Source organism: Dendropsophus ebraccatus, chromosome 7 (genome assembly GCF_027789765.1).
Source record: "Dendropsophus ebraccatus isolate aDenEbr1 chromosome 7, aDenEbr1.pat, whole genome shotgun sequence".
NCBI classification, from domain to species: Eukaryota; Metazoa; Chordata; class Amphibia; order Anura; family Hylidae; genus Dendropsophus; species Dendropsophus ebraccatus.
The window spans coordinates 87,551,597-87,573,823 of NC_091460.1; the positions used below are offsets into that span (position 1 = coordinate 87,551,597).

Genomic DNA, 22,227 nt, shown 5'->3' on the forward strand with positions numbered 1-22,227 from the left:
GGGGCAACAGTAGCCAACATGGAGAGCAGGCAGGAGCAACAGTAGTCAACATGGAGGACAGGCAGGATCAGCAGTAGCCAACATGGAGGCCAAGCAGGAGCAACAGTAGTCAACATGGAGGGTAGGCAGGAGCAGCAGTATCCAACATGGAGGCCAAGCAGGAGCAGCAGGAGCCAACATGGAGGCCAGGCAGGAGCAGCAGTAGTCAGCATGGATGCCAGTTAAGTCCCAGCAGTAGTCAACATGGAGGCCAATTAAGGCCCAGCAGTAGCCAACAAGGAGGCAAGGGCAGGCACACCAGTAGTAAACCTAGATGCCAGTTAAGGCCCAGCAGTAGCCAAAAAGGAGGCAAGGGCAGGCGCACCAGTAGTCAACCTAGATGCCAGTTAAGGCCCAGCAGTAGCCAACAAGGAGGCAAGGGCAGGCACACCAGTAGTCAACCTGAATATAAAGATTGGGAATCCACAGCTCCATAAAAAATTGTAGACTTTATTGAAGGTACATTAAAAGCTTCACACAGTTAAAATAGCTTTTAATGTACCTTCAATAAAGTCTTCAATTTTTTATGGAGCTGTGGATTCTCAATCTTTAAATTGCATTTGGATACGGAGCACGGCCCGCTCTATTTCTCCACGCGCACCTAACAGGAAAACTACGCAAAGACAAGCATAGCTGAACAAGGGTGAGCTGAAACCTTTCCCATACTTGAGTCAACCTGGATGCCAGTTAAGGCCCAGCAGTAGTCAACATGGATGCCAGTTAAGGCCCAGCAGTAGCCAACATGGAGGCAAGGGCAGGCACACCAGGAGTCAACCTAGATGCCAGTTAAGGCCCAGCAGTAGTCAACATGGATGCCAGTTAAGGCACAGCAGTAGCCAACATGGAGGCAAGGGCAGGCACACCAGTAGTCAATCTTGATGCCAGTTAAGGCCCAGCAGTAGCCAACATAGATGCCAGTTAAGGCCCAGCAGTAGCCAACATGGAGGCAAGGGCAGGCACAGCAACAGTAGTCAACATGGATGGCAGTTAAGGCCCAGCAGTAGCCAACATGGAGCCAAGGGCAGGAGCAACAGTAGTCAACATGGAGGCCAGGCAGGAGCAACAGTAGCCAACATGGAGGCCAGGCAGGAGCAGCAGTAGCCAACATGAAGGCCATTACAGGAGCAGCAGTAGCCAACATGGAGGCAAGGGCAGGCACAGCAGTAGTTAACATGGATGCCAGTTAAGGCCCAGCAGTAGCCAATATGGAGCCAAGGGCAGGAGCAACAGTAATCAACATGGAGGCCAGGCAGGAGCAACAGTAGCCAACATGGAGGCCAGGCAGGAGCAGCAGTAGCCAACATGAAGGCCATTACAGGAGCAGCAGTAGCCAACATGGAGGCAAGGGCAGGCACAGCAGTAGTCAACATGGATGCCAGTTAAGGCCTCGCAGTAGCCAATATGGAGCCAAGGGCAGGAGCAACTGTAGTCAACATGGAGGCTAGGCAGGAGCAGCAGTAGCCAACATGGAGGCCAGGCAGGATCAGCAGTAGCCAACATGAAGGCCATTACAGGAGCAGCAGTAGCCAACAAGGAGGCAAGGGCAGGCACAGCAGTAGTTAACATGGATGCCAGTTAAGGCCTAGCAGTAGCCAATATGGAGCCAAAGGCAGGAGCAACAGTAATCAACATGGAGGCCAGGCAGGAGCAACAGTAGCCAACATGGAGGCCAGGCAGGAGCAGCAGTAGCCAACATGAAGGCCATTACAGGAGCAGCAGTAGCCAACATGGAGGCAAGGGCAGGCACAGCAGTAGTCAACATGGATGCCAGTTAAGGCCTCGCAGTAGCCAATATGGAGCCAAGGGCAGGAGCAACTGTAGTCAACATGGAGGCTAGGCAGGAGCAGCAGTAGTCAACATGGAGGCCAGGCAGGAGCAGCAGTAGCCGACATGGAGGCCAGTACAGGAGCAGCAGTAGCCAACATGGATGCCAGGCAGGAGCAACAGTAGCCAACATGGAGGCCAGTACAGGAGCAGCAGTAGTCAACATAGAGGCAAGAGCAGGCCCAGCAGTAGTCAACATAGATGCCAGTTAAGGCACAGCAGTAGCCAACATGGAGGCAAGAGCAGGCACAGCAGTAGTCAACATGGAGGCAAGAGCAGGCACAGCAATAGTCAACATGGATACCAGTTAAGGCCCAGCAGTAGTCAACATGGATGCCAGTTAAGGCCCAGCAGTAGCCAATAATGAGGCCAGTGAAGGCACAGCAGTAGTCAACATGGATGCCAGTTAAGGCACAGCAGTAGTCAACATGGAGGCAAGGGCAGGCACAGCTGTAGTCAACCTGGATGCCAGTTAAGACCCAGCAGTAGCCAACAAGGAGGCAAGGGCAGGCACAGCAGTAGTCAACCTGGATGCCAGTTAAGGCCCAGCAGTAGCCAACAAGAAGGCAAGGGCAGGCACAGCAGTAGTCAACCTGGATGCCAGTGAATGGCTGAAATGGCTACACAGATTTCGAGCCATTGACAGCACAGTCTGTAAATGGGATGAAGACTTTTAAGTGTGTAACTATTAGGTTTAAAAGGTGCCATACACGGGGCGTGCCTCATACCTCCTCGACGCAGCGCAGAGAGAATGTTGCTACCATTGTCACTCACTACCGTCCCAACTTTAAGATGGCGTGGAGTCAGCCACAAGAGGATTTCCGTCTCGAGCAGGCGATGCAGCTCTTCCCCTGTTTGTCTCCATTCACCCAGGCAGGCTAGATGCAGCACAGCGTGACACCTCTGTGCTACACCCAAGTGATACAGGGGAGAAACACTGGCGGTTGAGAAGGTTTTGGACCTACTGGAGGAAGTGGAGGAGGACCGCGACACAGGAACCCTGCTGTGACAACGGGGTGGTGTCATCGCCCTTCCCTGGCCAAGTTGCTGGGGGTCCGCCGGCCATATAACATTTACCCACTGAGCAGTAATGGACATATACTGCCCTTGACAGTAATTACAGCTCCAGATGTCTGTGGTTAAATGTACTTGTCTTCTCACTGAATGGCTCAGCGAGTCAGCATCCTTTTCGCGAACATAGCTATACATGGCCAGGATAGCTGTGTTGGAAAAGTAGTGCCGACACCTACCACCGTGGCTCCGCACACGACATCAGTTCATGGAAAGGTGCCAAGTCGACAACTTTAAACGGCAGAGCCTGGAGCACCAGCAACTTGGCCAGGTGGGCGTTCAGTTTGACTGCTGCAGGATTGCTCGGTGCATATGTCTACCGTTATAGGGACTCCATGATGCCAGGCTGCCTACTGCTAGCAACAAAGGGGCCACCAGCCGAAGAAGGGAGTGAAGCCACACTCCCTTCCACAGAGGAGGTCTGACTCTGTGAAAGGCCCCCCTGACTACTGCTGCTTCCGGCTGCTGTTGACCGCGGGTCTGCCTGGGCCTGCTGTGACCCACTATCACCCCATTTCTCCCAGGCGGAAAGGTGGTGGCGCTTCATATGGGCAGCAATGGCGTTGGCCACACAGGCGAGGTGTAGAGTCCAGTACTGACAGGCTGCAAGGATGGGTGGGCGCTGCCGATACTAGGACCTACAGTGGAGGAGGTTTCCCCAGTGGTCATCTGCTTGTCCCAGCTATGCTTCCGACTTGTTAGTTGACTACTGTTGCCAGTCTGCTTTTTAGTTGTGGCGGGCCTGCTGGCAGACTGATTCCCAGTTGACAAATCCGTTGAATGAACCAAATCCTGCCGTGAATCCCATGTAATATCCGATGTAGCATCATCCTGTTCCAGAATGATGCTATCATCCTCATCAGGCTCCTGCCCAGCCCTCTTGCGTCTACTGCCTACTGCTTTTCTGCCAGGTCTAACATGGGCCTGCTCTGATATCGCCTCCGACACAGCTATGCCCTGCACTTGATTGTCCCCTGTCTCTTCCCCCATGTGCTCATCATCATTAAAGAGCAGTTGGCTGCTCATAGACGCCAACAGTTCCCTTGCAGGCAGCGGGTCAAAAGTTAGCGGGATGTTGCTGAGGATGGTGGATGGTGAGATGGAGGAGGTGGGGGAATTGCTGCGTGCCTGTGCCGAGGCAGGGTCGTGTCCGAGGTACCCACAGATACCTGGCTGGATATCTCACTACTCATCCTTCTGGACTTCGAAGTGTGAGCCAGCCACTCCAGGACTGTGGAATTAGACGTGTGGACACGACCCTGGTGTGACAAAGGAAGCTCAGGCCTGCCACTGGACCCTCTTCCTGCGCTACTTCCTCTTGTGCCCCTTGAGCTAGTCTCTTTGCCCTGCCCTCTGCCTGAAACGCTTTGTGAGGTTTCCTGCTGCCGCTGTTCCATGACTTTATATTCAAATTCTGATTGCTACACTTGGTAGATGAGAACAGTATTTTCTGTATATTTTCTATATAGGACTTGTGTATGTATATATATATATATATATATATATATATATATATATATATGACTTGTAATATATAGGACAAGTATAGAAATTGTCTATATACTGTATATATATAGCCCTTTTTTGTCTCTCAGGATAAGATGGATGTGATATACACACTATCAATCAGAAGGGTCCAAGTATAGAAATTGTGTGTGTGTATATATATATATATATATATATATATATATATATATATATATACTGTATGTGTATATATATGTGTATACATGCATATATATATATATATATATATATATATATATATAGAGAGAGAGAGAGAGAGAGAGAGCTCTTTTTAAAAGATTTAATGCTATACACCTGCACCAGGTATTTTTGTCTCTCAGGATAAGACGGATGTGATATACACACTATCAATCAGAAGGGTCCAAGTATAGAAATTGTGTATATATATGGCACTTTTTTAAAGATATAATGCTATACACCTGCACCAGGTATTTTTGTCTCTGAGGATAAGACGGATGTGATATACACACTATCAATCAGAAGGGTCCAAGAAGACGGATGTGATATACACACTATCAATCAGAAGGGTCCAAGTATAGAAATTGTATATATATGTATATATATATATAGCACTTATTTTAAGATATAATGCTATACACCTGCACCAGGTATTTCTGTCTCTCAGGATAAGACGGATGTGATATACACATTATAAATCAGAAGGGTCCAAGTATAGAAATTGATATATATATATATATAGCACTTTTTTAAGATATAATGCTATACACCTGCACCAGATATTTTCATCTCACAGGATAAGACGGATGTGATATACACACTATCAATCAGAAGGGTCCAAGTATAGAAATTGTCTATGTATATAGCACTTTTTTTTAAGATATACACCTGCACCAGGTATTTTTGTCTCTCAGGATAAGACGATGTGATATACACATCAGAAATATAGGACTTGTATATCTGCACAGCACGTTTTGGTTCCGTGCACCCTTTGCTGTCCTATGCCTAATCTATCTATCTTTCACCCTCTCTATATTTCTCTCTCAATCACTAGATGTTTCTCCTCTCCGCTTTCCTAATCTTTCCTTTCCTTTCCCACAATATCTTCTCAGTAGTCTGTAGTACACAATAGCAGCAGCAGCACCAGCAGTTTGCTTCCTCTCTCTCTCTACACACTGCGTGGTGCGGTCATGTGACCGCTCCTCTTAAAGCAATACTGACTTTACACAGGGGGTGGGCTAGTGCAAGATCCCTGCTGATTGGATGTGTTCTGGGCATCATAGGAAAGCGCTTTTCCCGCCCGGAACACTTCCTGTTTTCTATAATGGCGGCTGCCATTTTAGAAAGCAAGAAAAGAAAAAAATCGGAGCAGATTTCCCAAAATCTGAATCCGATCGGACCGAATCGGATCCCATACCGGCCGAACCGGTTCGCTCATCTCTATTACAGAGTCACTTTAAATATACCTATTTGCAAAAAAAAAAAAATGTTTTACTGCTAATAAAAATGATAAAACGTTAGAAAACTTAGTAAATGTGCATATCGCTGTGTTCAGACCGACCTATAGAATAAAGAAAAATTTTTACCGTTTTACCGTAAAGTGCATTACCTACACATAGAACCCCCCCCAAAAAATTTGCGGAATCACATTTTTTAACCCAAATTCACCCCATAAATGATATTTTGGATAGATGCCATTACAAAGTACACCTGCTCCTGAAATAACAAAAAAAAACTCACATGGCCCTTTAGCTGAAAAAATAAAAGAGTTATGGGTCATAGAAGGCTAGGAGGAAAAAACAAAAATGCAAAAGTGACAATTGGTCCGGTCTTTAACCCGTTCACGTCAGCAATCTGTATATATACGTTCCTATTGCACATGCCCCGTGCAGTAGGAATGTACATATACGTTCCTGACTAATGGGGGGCTTTATGATGAGAGTGGGATCGCTGCAGAGATAGCGATCACGCTCTCATCTGACTGCAGCCCCGGGGGTAATGAGAGTCAGCTTCGATCCCGCAGCTGACCCCCATTAACCCCTTAGTGACCGCCGAAACGGCGGTCACTAATGGGCCGGTGCCGCCGCTGTATTTCATGAATGAAATAAGTAAAATCAGACCCCAGACCAGCCCCTCTAGTGCCCCAGTCACTATACCCCTCCCCGCGGCGGCCATCAGATTCAAGATGGCCGCCGCCATCACTGTGAACAGAGTATATTTGTTCACAGTGATCAGAAGTGAAAAATGAATGAAAACCCCATGCTCTCCGCCACCGGAGGTAGCGGAGAGCACGGAGCAGTCATTGGGACCCCCCCTGTGGGGTCCCCGTACAAGCGATCAGCGGTATATACTATATACCGCTGATCGCTTGTGCCATGTGCTCCAGGCACTTTTTATTCCCTGTCACCATGAATGATTGGTGACAGGGGATAAAAAGTGATGTCCCCCCACCCCCCAAGTCGCCTCCCACCCCCCCTGTCACCCCCGTCCCCCAGTCACCCCCCCTACCCCTTATACATTACCTGATCCTGGAGCTCCTTCCTTCTCGACATCCTGGCTGGTTATGAAGTGCATACGCTCTCCAACCAGCCAGCTCTAAAAATATAAAGTGACAGAGACCAATTTGGTCTCTGTCACTGAACTATGATTACTGTGATAGAAAATATCACAGTAATCATAGTAATACAGTGAAAATGAATGTATAAAGTACAAAAAGTGACAAACACACAAAAAAATAAAACATACACTTTTTATTATAGTAATAATTGCAGTTTACTCCCAAATTACCCCTAACCCCCCCAGATTACCCGTAACCACCGCAGGTTGCCCGTAACCACCGCACGTTGCCCATAACCACCCCGGGTGTTCTGTAATCACGTCAGATTGCACGTAACCCCCCAGATTACCAGTAACCACCGCACGTTGCCCATAACCACCGCACGTTGCCCGTAACCACCGCACGTTGCCAGTGACCCCCTCCAGATTGTCCATAATCACCCCAGATTGCCTGTAACCACCCCACATTACATGTACCCACCCCAGATTACCCATAAGCACTTCAGTCTATCCGTAACAATTCTAGATTGTCTGTAACCCCCCCCCCCCAGGTTGCCCGTAACCACCGCAGGTTGCGCATAACCACCCCAGGTTGCCCGTAATCATGCCAGATTACATGTAACCCCCCAGATTGCATGCAACCACCGCAGGTCGCCTCTGACCACCGCACCTTGCCTCTGACCACCGCACATCGCCTCTGACCACCGCACCTTGCCTGTGACCACCGCACGTCGCCTCTGACCACCGCACGTCGCCTCTGAGCACCTCACATCGCCTCTGTCCGTTGTCCGTAACCACCCCACGTTGCCCGTAACCACAGCAGGTTGCCTGTAACCACCCTAGATTGTCTGCAACCACAGCAGGTTGCCTGTAACCACCCTAGATTGTCTGTAACCACAGCAGGTTGTCCGTATTCAGCCCACGTTGCCCGTAACCACCCCAGATTGTAACCACCCCAGATTGTCTGTAACCACACCAGATTGTCCGTAACCACCCCAGATTGTCCGTAACCACCCAAGATTTTCTGTAACCACCCCAGATTGTCCGTAACCACCCCAGATTGTCCGTAACCACCCCACGTTGCCTCTAACCACAGCAGGTTGATTGTAACCACACCAGATTGTCTGTAACCACAGCAGGTTGTCCGTATCCACCCCACGTTGCCAGTAACCACCCCAGGTTGCCTCTAACCACCCCAGGTTGCCGTAACCACAGCAGGTTGCCTGTAACCACCCTAGATTGTCTGTAACCACAGCAGGTTGCCTGTAACCACCCTAGATTGTCTGTAACCACAGCAGGTTGTCCGTATTCAGCCCACGTTGCCCTTAACCACCCCAGATTGTAACCACCCCAGATTGTCTGTAACCACACCAGATTGTCCGTAACCACCCCAGATTGTCCGTAACCACCCAAGATTTTCTGTAACCACCCCAGATTGTCCGTAACCACCCCACGTTGCCTCTAACCACAGCAGGTTGATTGTAACCACACCAGATTGTCTGTAACCACAGCAGGTTGTCCGTATCCACCCCACGTTGCCAGTAACCACCCCAGGTTGCCTCTAACCACCCCAGGTTGCCGTAACCACAGCAGGTTGCCTGTAACCACCCTAGATTGTCTGTAACCACAGCAGGTTGCCTGTAACCACCCTAGATTGTCTGTAACCACAGCAGGTTGTCCGTATTCAGCCCACGTTGCCCGTAACCAATCTGCACAGAAAATGCTAATTGGTGCTCCTTCCCTTCTGAGCCTGGCTGTGTGCCCATACAGTGGTTTATGCCCACATATGCGGTACCGTTCTACTCAGGAGAACCTGCGTTACAGATTTTGGAGTGAATTTTCTCTCCTGTTTCTCGTGAAATTGAGAAATTTCAAACTAAAGGAACATAATATTGGAAAAATTCGAGTTTTTTTGTTCAGAGTATATTTGTTCACAGTGATCAGAAGTGAAAAATGAATGAAAACCCCATGCTCTCCGCCACCGGAGGTAGCGGAGAGCACGGAGCAGTCATTGGGACCCCCCCTGTGGGGTCCCCGTACAAGCGATCAGCGGTATATACTATATACCGCTGATCGCTTGTGCCATGTGCTCCAGGCACTTTTTATTCCCTGTCACCATGAATGATTGGTGACAGGGGATAAAAAGTGATGTCCCCCCACCCCCCAAGTCGCCTCCCACCCCCCCTGTCACCCCCGTCCCCCAGTCACCCCCCCTACCCCTTATACATTACCTGATCCTGGAGCTCCTTCCTCCTCGACATCCTGGCTGGTTATGAAGTGCATACGCTCTCCAACCAGCCAGCTCTGAAAATATAAAGTGACAGAGACCAATTTGGTCTCTGTCACTGAACTATGATTACTGTGATAGAAAATATCACAGTAATCATAGTAATACAGTGAAAATGAATGTATAAAGTACAAAAAGTGACAAACACACAAAAAAATAAAACATACACTTTTTATTATAGTAATAATTGCAGTTTACTCCCAAATTACCCCTAACCCCCCCAGATTACCCGTAACCACCGCAGGTTGCCCGTAACCACCGCACGTTGCCCATAACCACCCCGGGTGTTCTGTAATCACGTCAGATTGCACGTAACCCCCCAGATTACCAGTAACCACCGCACGTTGCCCATAACCACCGCACGTTGCCCGTAACCACCGCACGTTGCCAGTGACCCCCTCCAGATTGTCCATAATCACCCCAGATTGCCTGTAACCACCCCACATTACATGTACCCACCCCAGATTACCCATAAGCACTTCAGTCTATCCGTAACAATTCTAGATTGTCTGTAACCCCCCCCCCCAGGTTGCCCGTAACCACCGCAGGTTGCGCATAACCCCCCCAGGTTGCCCGTAATCATGCCAGATTACATGTAACCCCCCAGATTGCATGCAACCACCGCAGGTCGCCTCTGACCACCGCACCTTGCCTCTGACCACCGCACATCGCCTCTGACCACCGCACCTTGCCTGTGACCACCGCACGTCGCCTCTGACCACCGCACGTCGCCTCTGAGCACCTCACATCGCCTCTGTCCGTTGTCCGTAACCACCCCACGTTGCCCGTAACCACAGCAGGTTGCCTGTAACCACCCTAGATTGTCTGCAACCACAGCAGGTTGCCTGTAACCACCCTAGATTGTCTGTAACCACAGCAGGTTGTCCGTATTCAGCCCACGTTGCCCGTAACCACCCCAGATTGTAACCACCCCAGATTGTCTGTAACCACACCAGATTGTCCGTAACCACCCCAGATTGTCCGTAACCACCCAAGATTTTCTGTAACCACCCCAGATTGTCCGTAACCACCCCAGATTGTCCGTAACCACCCCACGTTGCCTCTAACCACAGCAGGTTGATTGTAACCACACCAGATTGTCTGTAACCACAGCAGGTTGTCCGTATCCACCCCACGTTGCCAGTAACCACCCCAGGTTGCCTCTAACCACCCCAGGTTGCCGTAACCACAGCAGGTTGCCTGTAACCACCCTAGATTGTCTGTAACCACAGCAGGTTGCCTGTAACCACCCTAGATTGTCTGTAACCACAGCAGGTTGTCCGTATTCAGCCCACGTTGCCCGTAACCACCCCAGATTGTAACCACCCCAGATTGTCTGTAACCACACCAGATTGTCCGTAACCACCCCAGATTGTCCGTAACCACCCAAGATTTTCTGTAACCACCCCAGATTGTCCGTAACCACCCCACGTTGCCTCTAACCACAGCAGGTTGATTGTAACCACACCAGATTGTCTGTAACCACAGCAGGTTGTCCGTATCCACCCCACGTTGCCAGTAACCACCCCAGGTTGCCTCTAACCACCCCAGGTTGCCGTAACCACAGCAGGTTGCCTGTAACCACCCTAGATTGTCTGTAACCACAGCAGGTTGCCTGTAACCACCCTAGATTGTCTGTAACCACAGCAGGTTGTCCGTATTCAGCCCACGTTGCCCGTAACCAATCTGCACAGAAAATGCTAATTGGTGCTCCTTCCCTTCTGAGCCTGGCTGTGTGCCCATACAGTGGTTTATGCCCACATATGCGGTACCGTTCTACTCAGGAGAACCTGCGTTACAGATTTTGGAGTGAATTTTCTCTCCTGTTTCTCGTGAAATTGAGAAATTTCAAACTAAAGGAACATAATATTGGAAAAATTCGAGTTTTTCATTTTTACTGTCTACTTTTGAATACTTTCCTCTAATACCTGTGGGGTCAAAATGCTCACCACACCCCAAAACGAATTCTTTGAGGGGTGCACTTTCCAAAATGGGGTGACTTATGGCGAGATTTTACTCCACTGGCACTACAGGGGCACTGCAAACACACCTGGCGCTCAGAAACTTCTTCAACAAAATCTGCATTGAAAAAGCTAATTGGCGCTCTTTTCCTTCTGAGCCCTGCTGTGTGCCCATGCAGTGATTTATGCCCACATATGAGGTACCTTTTTACTCAGGAGAACCTGCGTTACAAATTTTGGGGTGTTTTTTTTCTCTTGTTCCTCGTGAAATTGAGAAATTTTTCAGAGTTTTTCATTTTTACTGTCTAATTTTGAATACTTTCCTCTAACACCTGTGGGGTCAAAATGCTCATCCTACCCCAAAATGAATTCTTTGAGGGGTGTACTTTCCAAAATGGGGTGACTTATGGGTTTTTTTCTCTCTGCTGACACTACAGGGGCTCTGCAAATGCACCTGGCGCTCGGAAACTTCTTCAGCAAAATCTGCAATGGAAAAGCTAATTGGCGCTCCCTTCCTTCTGAGGCCCGCTGTGTGCCCATACAGTGGTTTACGCCCACATATGGGGTACCGTAGTATTCAAGAGAACCTGCGTTACAAATTTTGAGGTGCTTTTTCTCTCATGTTCCTTTTGAAAATGAGAAACTTTAATCTAAACGTATATATTATTGGAAAATTTTTATTTTTATTTTTTTTACGGCCTAATGATGAATACTTTCCTCTAGCCCCTGTAGGGTTAAAATGCTCATTATACCCCTAGATTAATTCTTTACGGTGTCTAGTTTCCAAAATGGGGTCACTTATGGGGGTTTCTAGTATCCAAACCTCCTAAATCAACTTAAAAAAAGAACTGGTCCCTAAAAAAATCAGTTTTGGAAACTTTCACGAAAATGTGGTAATTTGCTGATAAATTTCTAAACCTTGTAACACCCTAAAAAAGTTAAATATGTTTATGAAATGAAGCCAGAATAAAGAGGACATATCGGTAATGTGACTTAGTAACTAATTTATGTGATACGACTTTCTTTTTTTAGAAGCAGAGAATTTCAAAGTTTATAAAATGCAAATGTTTTCAATTTTTCATGATATTTTGATGTTTTTCACAAAAAACACACAAAGTAGTGACCACATTTTGCCACTAATATAAAGTGCCATATGTGACGAAAAAACAGTCTCAGAATCGCTAGCATACGTTAAAGCATCACTGAGCTATAAGAGCATAAAGTGAGACAGGTCAGATTTTGAAAAATGAGCCTGGTCTTTTAGGTGCAAATAGGCTTGGTCTTGAAGGGGTTAAGGACATTTCAGGCTTCCTTCTCAAGGGGTTAAACAGAAAAAAAAATGTAAACAGAAAAATATACAAAGAATCTACAAATACTGTATACATTGATACAAAGAATATACAAAGAATATGTTCTGCTCATTTACTCATGCATAGTTGCTGAAATAATATCTAAAAGTAGAAAGAAGTATTTTTGGCTCTGTTTAAGATGGGTGAGTGGGTGGGGGGACTTCTATGATAAATGTAGCATACCAAAAGCTTTGCAGAAATTATACAGTTGTGTTGGCACGGGCAGTAGAACTGATTGGTGTTACAGTGCAGGTGCTTCATGGATTATTGAGTAATTATGTCGGAAATATTATGACTTGAGAGAGTGCATTTTGGATTAAATTGTGAGGATTCAATGGAGGTTTTAGAGCAAAGGGGAAGACGTTTACTATAAGTGGATGTTTCCTCTTTCCAATAAAGAAGATCAGGATCTGCTTGTAATAATTGAGACTGAAAATATACAAGAGCATATTCATAGGGAAATAAAAAAAAAAAAACCTAAAAGGGTATTCCCATCTTAACTAACATGGTTAAACTTGCAGGGCCCATTAAGGTTAATATTTTTGCAAATACATTAATTTACAAATTTGCCTTCTTCTGATATACCTGCTGCATTGACCAGTTAGACAATAGGTTTTATATATTTGTTAGTTAGTAGATGTGATCCTTGTTTAGGAGTCTTTTAGAATGGAGGGCAGCAACTAGGAGCCTTTGGTTCTAGAGGATAGGAATCTTGCATTAAACAGGAAACCCAATTTTTCCTGTGGTGGTGCTGCAGGAAAACTGAACACTCACTCCTAGGTTGTCACAAAAAAAAAAAAAAAAAAAAAAAAAAAAGACTAATTACGCATCGACTGTTAGGATACCTGCTTTCTATGGTGATGTGTTATTAATTTATAATAGATCTTTCTATGATTGTTACTGCACATTACTGTGTAATATTAATATTTAGAGGTGAGCAAGTTAACAGTAATACTGAAGCAAAGCAATTTGTTATCTCTGCAATCCGCTCATCGGCGGGCTGCATTGTAACTGACTGACGCACCATGCTGCTCCTTCCCGGGTGCTGTGAAAAGCTGGATCCAGTCCAATCTTCTCCCAGTTTCCAAGGACTGGATCCAGCTTTTCCCTGTGCCCCTTAGGGCTATGTTCCCACAACGACTTTAAAATGATGTCCATCATTTCGTTGTTTGGCCAATGCAATGATAGCTGCTGGTACATTAGTCTTCTTTAGGTGGACTAATTGGTTTGTCTTTAATTGAAAAGTCTACATAGTGTGAACAACATAGCCTAGCAATGTTACTATATTAAAATTCTCATGAGAATTGTTGTTGGTTTCGGTGCACCTTAATAGGCATAGCATGGAGTCTAACTAGTATCAGTTTTTATTGAGTTAGAATCCTTATAACTAACTATAGCTGTCTACCTTTAAGAAAGGATTTTGGGCAGGGGGCTTTTTTTGCCAAAGTAGAAGGAAAGAAATAATGTGCACTTATCTACTTGACTCCAGTGTTGATACCCGTATACTGCAGTTTTGGCCCCCCATTCCTCGTCTGCTTTCTGGTTAGAGAAAAGACCTGGGATGTGACGTCCCAGGACTGCTCAGCCAGTCAGCAGCTGTAGTCTGGTCCCGCCTCAGCCGCTGACTGGCGAGTGGGCCTGGAACGTCACAACCCAGGTCCTCTCTCTATCCAGGAAGCGGCAAGGGACCGGAGCTGCGATTATACAGGCACCAGTGCAGGAGCCGGGGAGGTAGTTGCACATAATTTATTTCATCCTCCCCCTCCAAGGACAAAAAATCCCCTTCCTGAAATCCTCCTTTAACAGGAAGACAATATTTGGAAACATATAGTCGCATTTCTTTATATGAACTGACTTTTACCATTTCTTTTAATAGGTATGATTATGTGGAGATTGAAGACCCCAGTGATGGGACAAAACTTGGACGCTGGTGTGGATCTAATATAGTTCCCAGCAAACAGATATCTAAAGGAAACCAGATCAGAATACGATTTGTATCAGATGAGTACTTTCCCTCTGAACCAGGATTCTGCATCCATTATACTCTTCTCACCCCGGTAAGCAAATTGCTTTTAGACTCAGTATAGCAATTAAAAGATAACGCTCTGCCTTCTGTAACCCGATCAGTTTTAGGTCATAAGCTCTGAAAGGGCCAAAAAAAGTTAATGAAAAGTAAACAACTTTCTTCACAAAGCAATGTATTCCTTTCAAGCAAACTAAATATATACCCAGGTGTTTCACTTTGCTGATTTGGGATGTGTCAGTGATTTGAGTATGTGGTCAGTCCTGTGAACATTCTTGCATAACTTTGTTTTCCCAGTTTGCAAAGAAATTCAATATCTGTAAATTATGTTTTAGTTTTTTGGAAAGTAACATTGCCTGCAACAAACAGCAACTGCCAGGGTATGGTTTTACATAATCCCATATGATTGTATGCAGATGGAGCTATTTATAACTGCTTTCACTCACTTGTCCTAAATTTTACTAACGCTGTAGTCTACAGTAGTAGACCTCTTATATAGGTACCTCCAGATCTCTACTAACTTATAGAACTGAGAATTTCATATGGAGACCCCACTGCTCCAAAGCTTTTCCTCTACCATGCATGCCTTGCAGTAATAAGGCATTGCTATTATTTGGACATTGTGTAGAAGGATGTGGAAAAGATCTGTATCCTATTGCAAAATGATTTTATGTATGAATGTATTTATAGACCCATTTATACGCATAGTATAAGGTGCTTTGTCCTCATGCACACATTTGTATTCCAGACCTGTGTTGAACATTTCTTTAATAAAGTGTCTATATAATACTTTGTTCCTATACTGTACCCCCAGTCTCATAGTCTTAATAGTTACAGTCTTAAGATGGGTTCACACTGCATCACCCTTATTTGTGTATGCTAAAAAACGGATGCGTTTTGATGCTAGTCCTTGGCAAAACAGATCCAAACAAATGCATCCATTTTCTAATCCGTTTTTTTTTTCCATTAAACTGATCCATTAAACAGACAGCCAAAACGCTGTGTGAACCCAGCCTTATACAGAGGGAAACTAGAATCATGTTTTCATCAAAAGGAAGTTCAGGGGCTATAAGGGTTTTTAATTTTTGATTACCTTACTCTCCATATTGATATCCAAATCTATGGAAATTAGCAAAGACAATTTGCTTATTTTCATCTGTATGGGAAAACTATATCTTTACCAATGCTTGCCAGCTTTGATCTCTTATGCTCTTTATATCACAGTCATCATCTATTCATCTTTCAAGCCCAGAAAGGAGCAGGTCTCCCCCAAAAAACTGCTCCTAAGCAAACAACAACAAAAGAAAAAATGGTATAGCTGTTACAAATGCTGAAAATACTAATCAAAAGACTGACTGGCTTGAATAAAATAACTATTGTTGTCATTAATATTCACATTATGTTCTGTGAAACCTGCATCTGTAGGTGCCACACCATCACCAATATGTATTGATTTTACCCTTCTTGAAGAGAGGTCAACAATACATTTTACCTCGAAAATCCCTTTAAAGGGGTAGTGCGGCGCTAAAAAATTATTCACAGAATATTACACATTACAAAGTTATACAACTTTGTAATGTATGTTATGTCTGTGAATCGCCCCCTTCCCATGTCCCACCACCCCCGCCCGTGTACCCGGAAGTGTGTGGTGCATTATACATTACCTGATCTGTGTTGAGCCCGTCCGCCATCTTGTGCCAAACGTCATCAGCTGCTCAGGCAATTGCGGCTGAGCACAGTTATGACGCGGCAAAGAGGGGCAGCGGCAGGGATTCGGCCGTCCGTCCGAAGATGATGTTTGGCACAAGATGGCGGACGGCCTTGACACGGATCAGGTAATGTATAATGCACCACACCCTTCCGGGTACACGGGTGGGGGAACACGGGTAAGGGGGCCATTCACAGACATAACATACATTACAAAGTTGTATAACTTTGTAATGTGTGTTATTCTGTGAATAATTTTTTAGCGCCGCACTACCCCTTTAATGGTAAATGTTTCAAGGCTCTTTTAGGTGTCACACATTGACATCTAATAGCTGTCACTATGAAGCCAGCTTCTTTATTCTAGAGCATAGTTAATTTGCATATTTTTTTCCCAGGGAGCTGTGTATGGTAATGATTATGTCAGCTCTGCGTGACTGTGACTATGTCATTCTATGCCAGCTGGCAGTCTCGTCAAAAAGACACACCATCTCATTAGTACCTTTAAGGGTATATTCACATGGGGGGATTTATCATGGAAAAAAGTTGTATTTTTTGTTGTAGAAGGGCCAAATACGAATACATTTATTTGCAAATGCCTGTTTTGCAAATAAATTTTCTCATCTGGCCCCTCTACGCCCATTCTGCTAGAGGGCAGGCGGCGTAATGAGCGGAGCGTACTCTGGGTCCGCTGAATTAATAATTTTTCTGGTGGAAAAATGATAATGAAACTTACACTGGGTCTGACCTGGCATAGGTTTCATTTCGTGTGCACACTGGCATTGTGCCTTCATATAAATCAGCCAAGCCTTAAGCAAAGTGGGGACATTTTTAAGCTTGGTGAAAAAACACCAGACTTAATAAATGTCCCCCATAGTGTTCATATTGTATTTTGGTACTATATTACCACAACTAGAATCGAACCAGGTAGAATACATTTTACCCTCAAAGCTTTATGGCAGGTCCACATGTATTGCATTGTCAGTAGATTTTGATTTCAAATGCTGGAATCCATTAGGAATCATCTATGTCTATGGCAGGCTATTTAATAATTAGGGACCTAATGACAAGCAGTGACTCCAGTCGTCTTATCTGGGTCAGAAGCATTTTGAAGACATTTCTGCTGAACTTGACACTATTTTATTTACAACCCTGCATAAATGGAAATAATAGCTTAAGCAGATTTTTGACCTCAAACAACTTCTTCATTAAGCGATCACTTTGAATTACTGTCCAAAGACGACATGACATCACATGCCTATGCTCTTGTGGATGTTTACAATCTGCCAACAAAGTTCTCTATATAAAAATCCTGACAATGGAAGGGAATGGAGCCATTACACAGTCATTCTGCAGGGGATGACTGTTTCTTCTCTAGCAATTCACTTTCTTTAGCTTTAATATGGTCCTGATGAAGATTTCTTTATTTTCTTCGGCTATAATAATATCTTTCCCAGACCTTTTTAATTAGCATAAATCCCTCTTGTAAATCTGTTTGTCCAGTGATAATAGTGTAGAAAAGCTTTCATGCTTAGGTAATGCAACCTGCTACCTACAGCAGTTAGTTTGAGAATTAACGGCAAATGTGCTTCAGCTTGACGACTGAAGGTACAGAAAATGACAGATATGTTTTAGATGAAATGTTTCTTATGAATAGACCTTATACATACATGGAAACAGTAAAACCCTTTATGTGTGGATATTACATGTTACCACTTATTACTTATGATGGTTTTGCCACACCATAATATAATATAATATAAAGGTATAAAGATATTAATATTGTAAAATACTGTGGATGAATGCCTGGCTTTGGTAAACCATTGTCATGTTGTAACACTCAACTAAGTTAGACTTTGACACAATTAGGCCACCCTGGTATTTTCCATGTTCCAATACTTGCAACCAAGTGAGACCTAAGGGGCTATGTATCAGGGTGGTTTGGGGATCTCCCCACTGGGAGGCACCCCCTTGGCAACAGGTTTACCTTCCCTGGAGGGATATCTGGCTATTTCTGTGTTTTGAAACTCTCAACTGAGGCTTTAAAGACCCCTTTTTTGCATATTTAAATTACTGTGGAGATATAAAAGGTATAAAACTGCATACAAAAAAGGGACATGCACACAATGTAAAAGCGACTCTGTACCCACAATCTGACACTCCTCCCCCCCAAACAGCTGGTACAGATAGCTGGTTCAAGATCTGGTCCAAGATCTGTCGTGGGGTCCATTCGGCAGGTGAAGCAGTTATTGTTCTAAAAAACAACTTTTAAACTTGCAGCCCTGTGCCCAACGGCTGTGGCTTGGAGTATCTGTGCCCTAACTTTGCACCACCTCCGTCCCTCCTCCCCGCCCTCTTTCCTATTCCTCTGCAGTGAAAACTGCACAGGTGCCTTAATGATTCAGCCCATTTGCCGTGCTGACACAGGTGATGAATAGGAGAAAATCTGCCTGGAGCATTCCTAATGATGATGAGGGTGGGGAGGAGGGACAGAGAAGGTGTGCCAGCCTAATGGTGCCGTTGGGCACAGGGCTGAAAGTTTAAAAGTTGATTTTTAGGACAATAACTGCATCACCTGCCAAACTGACCCCAGGACAGATCATGGATTAAAAGCAGCTATACGAAGGTACAAGCGGTTCGGGAGGTCAGATTGTGGGTACAGAGTGACTTTAATGCCCACAAACACTCTATATTTTTCTTCTATCTGTCACTTATCTGAGAGCTACACAAGTTTGCCTTTGTAATGAATTGCAAATGCAGTTAACACCACACCATCATTTCGTCACCAGTAGTCACACAATATTTCCGATAATTCTGGCGATGTTACACAGCTTTTAGTAAGGAAATGTGGGTGTAATTTTGGCTAAAAATTTGAAAGCATTCCAAATGTTAATGTGGAAACCCAAGATTATACTAAATGTTTAATGGTTACTTTATTAGAGACACCTGCCATTTCACAATTGGAGCTTCCTGTATGGAAATTGGACATGTAATCTAAAAATGCAGCATAAAATCAAGTGGGCACCTTTTCTATGGACCTGTTTCAATGTGACTCCATATTTGAAAGGGAAAATCAAGTGATCTGATTGAATTTAATCAAGTCTTGGTCACTGATGTCCAACTAACATGTTTGAATGCACAAATCACCATTCTTTAGCATGGGTAGACTATAGCAGCAGATGACCAGTTTGAATGCCATTGCTGTCTAAGGAAAAAAATGAAAAGAAAAGCTCTAGTGGGTAACAAAGCACATACACGAGGTCACTGAGAAGTGGATAAATATTGGCTGATCAGATGAATCCAGATTTCTGTTGAACCATGATCAAGGTAGGGTTGAAATATGGCCAAAGCAGCCAACAGATGATCCCTTCCTGTCAGTGTTAGTGGAAGTAATGTAATGGTGTGGAGGACACACTTCTTGTCCTCTGAGATTTGTGGATGGATGTATAGAACACAGGGCTTATATAATATATGTGGAAAAACAAATTAATCCCTTAAAGGCAATTTGTCACTAGGTTTATGCTGCCTTAAATGAGGACGGCATAAACTAGTGACAGAAATGCTGAACAGATCGGCGTATTTCTTAAATTATTCTGTTCAACAGTTTTTCTAATATGCAGGAGAATAGATTCTTGCCACACTCTCCTACCAGCTCTCCAGCTGCTGATTGACAGATGACTGCTTATACACAGCATGGATAGATAACTGCCTGTCCCCTCCGTACATCTCTGACCTGATATCCTGCTACCGTCCCTCACGCAACCTTCAATCCTCCAGTGACCTCCGTCTCCACTCCCCCCTTGTTCGTACCTCGCACAACCACCTCCAAGACTTTGCCCGAGCCTCCCCCATACCCTGGAACTCGCTACCCCGACACATCCGTCTCTCATCCACCATCAAGTCCTTCAAAAGTAACCTGAAAACCCACCTCTTCAAACTAGGCTACAACATACAATAACTCTGCATCACACTTGACTGGCTGTACTTTACCTCCTGTTTCTCTCCCTATACCCTATAGATTGTAAGCCCTCGCGGGCAGGGTCCTCTTCCCCCATGTACCAGTCTGTCTTTTGCCATCATGTAATGTTTTCTGATCTTGTATTGTTCCTGCCTGTTGCCTATCTATTGTATAGCGCTCTGGAACTAAGGGCGCTTTATAAATAAATAATAATAATAATAATAACTGCCAATCAGCAGCTGGTGGGCGGAGGTTTCTGCTTCTCATGAATAATGAGGACGACTGACCTCATGCACATAATGGAGAGGACTACTTATTGTCCATGTTATTCAGGAGGATCTCTCTGAATTAGCTGCACACAACAATGTAAGTAATACATCATTTTGTTCAGCTTCTCTGTCACTAGTATATGCTACCCTAAGATAGATCAGCCTAAACCTGCTGACAGAGTCCCTTTAATGTCAGCTATTTACCCTAGGGAAGAAGGACACTTTTATCAAGACAATTCACAATGTCACAAGGCATGTAGACACTTTGATTAGGTTCAAAAACATGGCAGTGAATGTTCCTTTTTTTCACTGTCAGGCAGTTGCCCAGTTTTAAGCTTTATAAGGCATTCCTAAGATCAAGTAGAATAGGCTGTTCTGAGCATTTCAGACCCTCCAACGTGTCCACAATGGTACATTTTCCAGCAAAATATTTCTACAATTAAAGGGGTATTCCAATCTCAACTAATATAGTTAATCTCATTCATTTAGGAAGCTTGCCTCCTTCTCCTGATATGGCAACTCTTTCTCTCCCATTTATGACAGCTCATTGTCTAGGTTACCGACCACCTCTCTGCTCTAAAAACAGTGGTCTGGCTGGTGTATATATAGATATAGTATCTATTAGAGATGAGCGAGCATGCTCGTCCGAGCTTGGTACTCATTCGAGCATTAGGGTACACGATGGTACTCATTACTCGGATGAGCATCTCGCGATACTCAGGGAAATCTCATCATCCGTTTCCTGTAAGTTTGGGCACTATTTCTCAGCCAATAAACATACTGGAGACTCTTTGGTACATCCTGCGATCACGTGGGACCCATACATGTCGATAGCAGCGATTGGTCAAATCAGATGACCCTGCCATATAAAAAGCGTGTCCGGCAAGGCTCGGCTCACATGTATGCTGGAAGAGATTACGGACAGAGCTGCTGCTGGTCAGAGAGAGCGTTAGGGAGGAAATTAGAGTTCCAGTAGGCAGGGAATACTAGCGAAACAACCAAACAGCCCTTGTAAGGGCTTCAAATAGTTTTTAAATTGTATTACTACAGACTACTGGCTGGGATTTGCAGTGCAGCTACCACAATTTCAGAAGCACACTGTAGTGATCGGCTGCTGGCAGAAAGGGGACATTAGGTGTTGGATACAGACCCCTAAGAAGTGCTCAGTACTATTTTATTGGGACCACTAGTATATTTTCTGATTTCTGTATTTCTTGCTCAAGGGATATCTAAGTACACTACTGCTTGCACAGTGTAAAGGAGGTATCACAGAGTGTGTATGGGTGCAGCCATCACCAGATTGTATATCAAAGCCTCCCAAAAACTAGTGGGACCACTAGTATTTTTTCTGATTTCTGTATTTCTTACTCAAGGGCGGCATATCTAAGTTCACTGTTGCTGCTTGCACAGCATAAAGGGGGTGTCACAGAGTGTATAGGTGCAGCCACCAACAGATTGTATCACACAGTCCCCCCAAAACTAGTGGCACCACTAGTATATTTTCTGATTTCTGTATTTCTTACTCAAGGCATATCTAAGCTCCATACTGTGCAGTGTCCATAAAATGGTGAACCCGAGGGGTAATCAACAGAATCAACATGTACATTCTTTGAGCGGAGAGGAGAGGGAGCGGACGAGCGCGCACTCTCCCATTCGCTCAAAGCAGGACACTGAGCATGGCGGGATTCCCCGGCGGAGAGC

At 44.9% G+C, this 22,227-nt stretch overlaps 1 protein-coding gene across 1 annotated transcript in view; it reads left to right on the plus strand.

Moving 5' to 3' along the window:
* The window catches only part of PDGFC (platelet derived growth factor C), a 234,467-nt gene that overhangs the window by 154,018 nt on the left and 58,222 nt on the right, over positions 1–22,227 (plus strand). The window contains exon 3 of the mRNA XM_069977860.1: positions 14,449–14,629. Within this exon, the coding sequence (XP_069833961.1) occupies positions 14,449–14,629 (181 nt within the window). The remainder of the gene's footprint in view (positions 1–14,448; positions 14,630–22,227) is intronic.